This window comes from Tupaia chinensis, unplaced genomic scaffold (assembly GCF_000334495.1).
Source record: "Tupaia chinensis unplaced genomic scaffold, TupChi_1.0 Scaffold000318_1, whole genome shotgun sequence".
NCBI classification, from domain to species: domain Eukaryota; kingdom Metazoa; phylum Chordata; class Mammalia; order Scandentia; family Tupaiidae; genus Tupaia; species Tupaia belangeri.
In genome coordinates, this window is record NW_006159811.1 from 454,933 (window position 1) to 457,153 (window position 2,221).

The 2,221-nt window shown below is 44.0% G+C and overlaps 1 protein-coding gene and 1 pseudogene across 6 annotated transcripts in view; one reads left to right on the top strand and one right to left on the bottom strand.

Moving 5' to 3' along the window:
* HELQ (helicase, POLQ like) overlaps nucleotides 1-2,221 on the top strand; it is a 59,893-nt gene that overhangs the window by 34,729 nt on the left and 22,943 nt on the right. For 5 of the 6 annotated variants that reach the window (XM_027773021.1, XM_006151394.3, XM_006151395.3 and 2 more), the window contains one exon: nucleotides 1,943-2,056. In XM_027773021.1, coding sequence (XP_027628822.1) covers nucleotides 1,943-2,056 — 114 coding nt within the window. Of the gene's footprint in view, nucleotides 1-1,942; nucleotides 2,057-2,221 lie in introns of those variants that run through there. The other variant, XR_003549864.1, reaches the window with a different exon arrangement.
* On the bottom strand, nucleotides 1,032-1,425 carry LOC102500440 (polyadenylate-binding protein-interacting protein 2 pseudogene; annotated as a pseudogene).

A 2,221-nucleotide genomic window follows, 5' to 3' on the forward strand; every position in this document is an offset into this window, starting at 1 on the left:
GGAGGAACAGAGCGATAATTAACAAGATAAAAGGTGGAGCTGGGAGCAAGAGAAAAACTTTGCCTTTAAAAAAAAAATGTAAAAAGGAAAAATTACAAAAAAAGAAGGGAAGACAAGCAGGGACAGACAGATACAGAGACACAGAAATAGGGATAGAAGGCTGGGGGACTCCCTACCGCTAGCTTGTTTGCTAGAAGCTCAATTATCAGTAGAATGTCTTCATTTCTCTTGTGCCCTGCAATACCTAGTTCACAGGAGCCATGTGGAACCTCCTTCTGCTCCTTAATGTATTTCTAATACGCCTTTTAAGTGTTAGAGGGCATATGTGCTCACCAGAGAGGGGGAGGGAAAGAAAGCACCCCTCAGTGGGTCATGTCACACCACAGTCCCTTCTCCATTTCTCTATCCTGTCATGTACTTTTAATATTTTTAAGTGTTCTTTTTTATTTTTCTTTTAAAAAGCTATATAGGGACCAGTAGATGGCATAATGTGTCTGGACTGTGGTTTAAGTACCAGACCTGGCAGCTCCTTTCTCTTGCTGTCTCTGTATCAAGCCTTGGGGCTAGTTCTATTTTTTTATTTTTTAAGAGGTTTTCGCTGTAGGGCATGTGCGCTCGCCAGACAGACAGAGACATAGAGACAGAAAGCGAGAAATCACCCCCCAGGGGGGATGGTCACGCCGCAATCCCTTCTCCTCCATTCTCCTCTCGGGATCTTGGGCACGCACGCACACACACCCGGCGTGAGTTTTAAGCCACCGGGTCCGGGACGCGAACCGCGGTCAACTACATGGGAGTCCAGCGATATAGCCATTATGCTAACTGCTGGTTCCCGGGGCCAGTTCTATTTTCAGTAAATGTTTGACAGTTTTTTACTTAATAACAGTCTCAGCACTTTCATTAAGCATGCAAGACTAACAAAAACTTTGGCAGTGCATAAGTGTAACCCAGTGACAAGAGAGAGCTTTTACAATTAAGTCTTCTAATACTGCCTTAACAGTGTGGAAATTGTGCTTCAGCCACCAAAAGAGGGCCCCATCTACTCAAATATTTTAGTACTTCACCCCAGGAGCAAACTCCTTTGCATCTGGATTTAGATTCCTCTTGACTGCAAGATCTTCCTGAGAAGAGCCATCACTGATAACAAGGTCATTAAACTGCTCTTGGATTTGGTCCAGTTTGTGGGAGATCTCGAGCTGGAATGTACCACTCATGTTCTACTTCCTCTTCCAGCATTTCTTGGAAACAGCATTCAATAAATTCCTCTTCCCATAACTCCTCCTCTGTTTGTCTATTGAATTTCTCTTCATGTTCCTTCCTCATGTAGTCTGCAAATGGATTGTCGTCTTCACGAGAACGATCGTTAATAATCACATCCTCATTGACGATGCTTGGGCTAGTACTGCTGCGACTTAGATCTTTCATGGTTGGCGTTAGTTGTCCTTCACAGTGCCTGGCAGCAGGGACCACACAGTTGATAAAATTTCTCATGGTCAGAACCAGCAGACGGCATAGCAGTTACGTCACTAGACTCCCATATGGAGGACCACAGTTCAAGTCCCTGACCTGGTGGCTTCAAACTCATGCTTGGCACATATGCGTGCCTGCCTAAGATCTGAGGAAGAGAATGTAGAAGGGATTATGGCATTGCCATTCCCCCTGGGGGTGATTTCTCACTTTCCCTCTCACTATCTCTATCTCTCCCTGGTGAGCACACGCACTCTAAAGCAAAAACTTCTAAAAAATAAAAAAGAGAAATTCTCATGGTCTCTCCACCATGCATCTTCATAATAATTTTGCTGTGAATCACCTTTCATTTCTGGCTTAACTCAAGTTCCGTAACTTATACAAGGGAACATCCCCTCTGAGCCTCTGCCACACAAACCAAGCATTGAAGGAACTTACCAAACTTAAATTTCACGCATCTCCGTGTATTTTGCAGGAGCTTGAGGAGTTCTGGGTTTATAGAGCCCTGTTGGTCGAACTTACCAAGAAGCTGACTTACTGTGTGAAGGCAGAGCTCATCCCTCTGATGGAAGTGACTGGAGTTTTAGAGGTCAGTAGCTTCCCAGTTTTTCAACTGGGGTTATTCAACTAACGAAAAAGTCAGGTTTTGCTATTTTGTGAAGTCTTACTATGGCACCAACAGTAGCAAGAGCCTTATTGCCCATTTGTCATGGAGTCATTTTTTAAAAGATAAATTGCAGTGGAGACTGAGGGA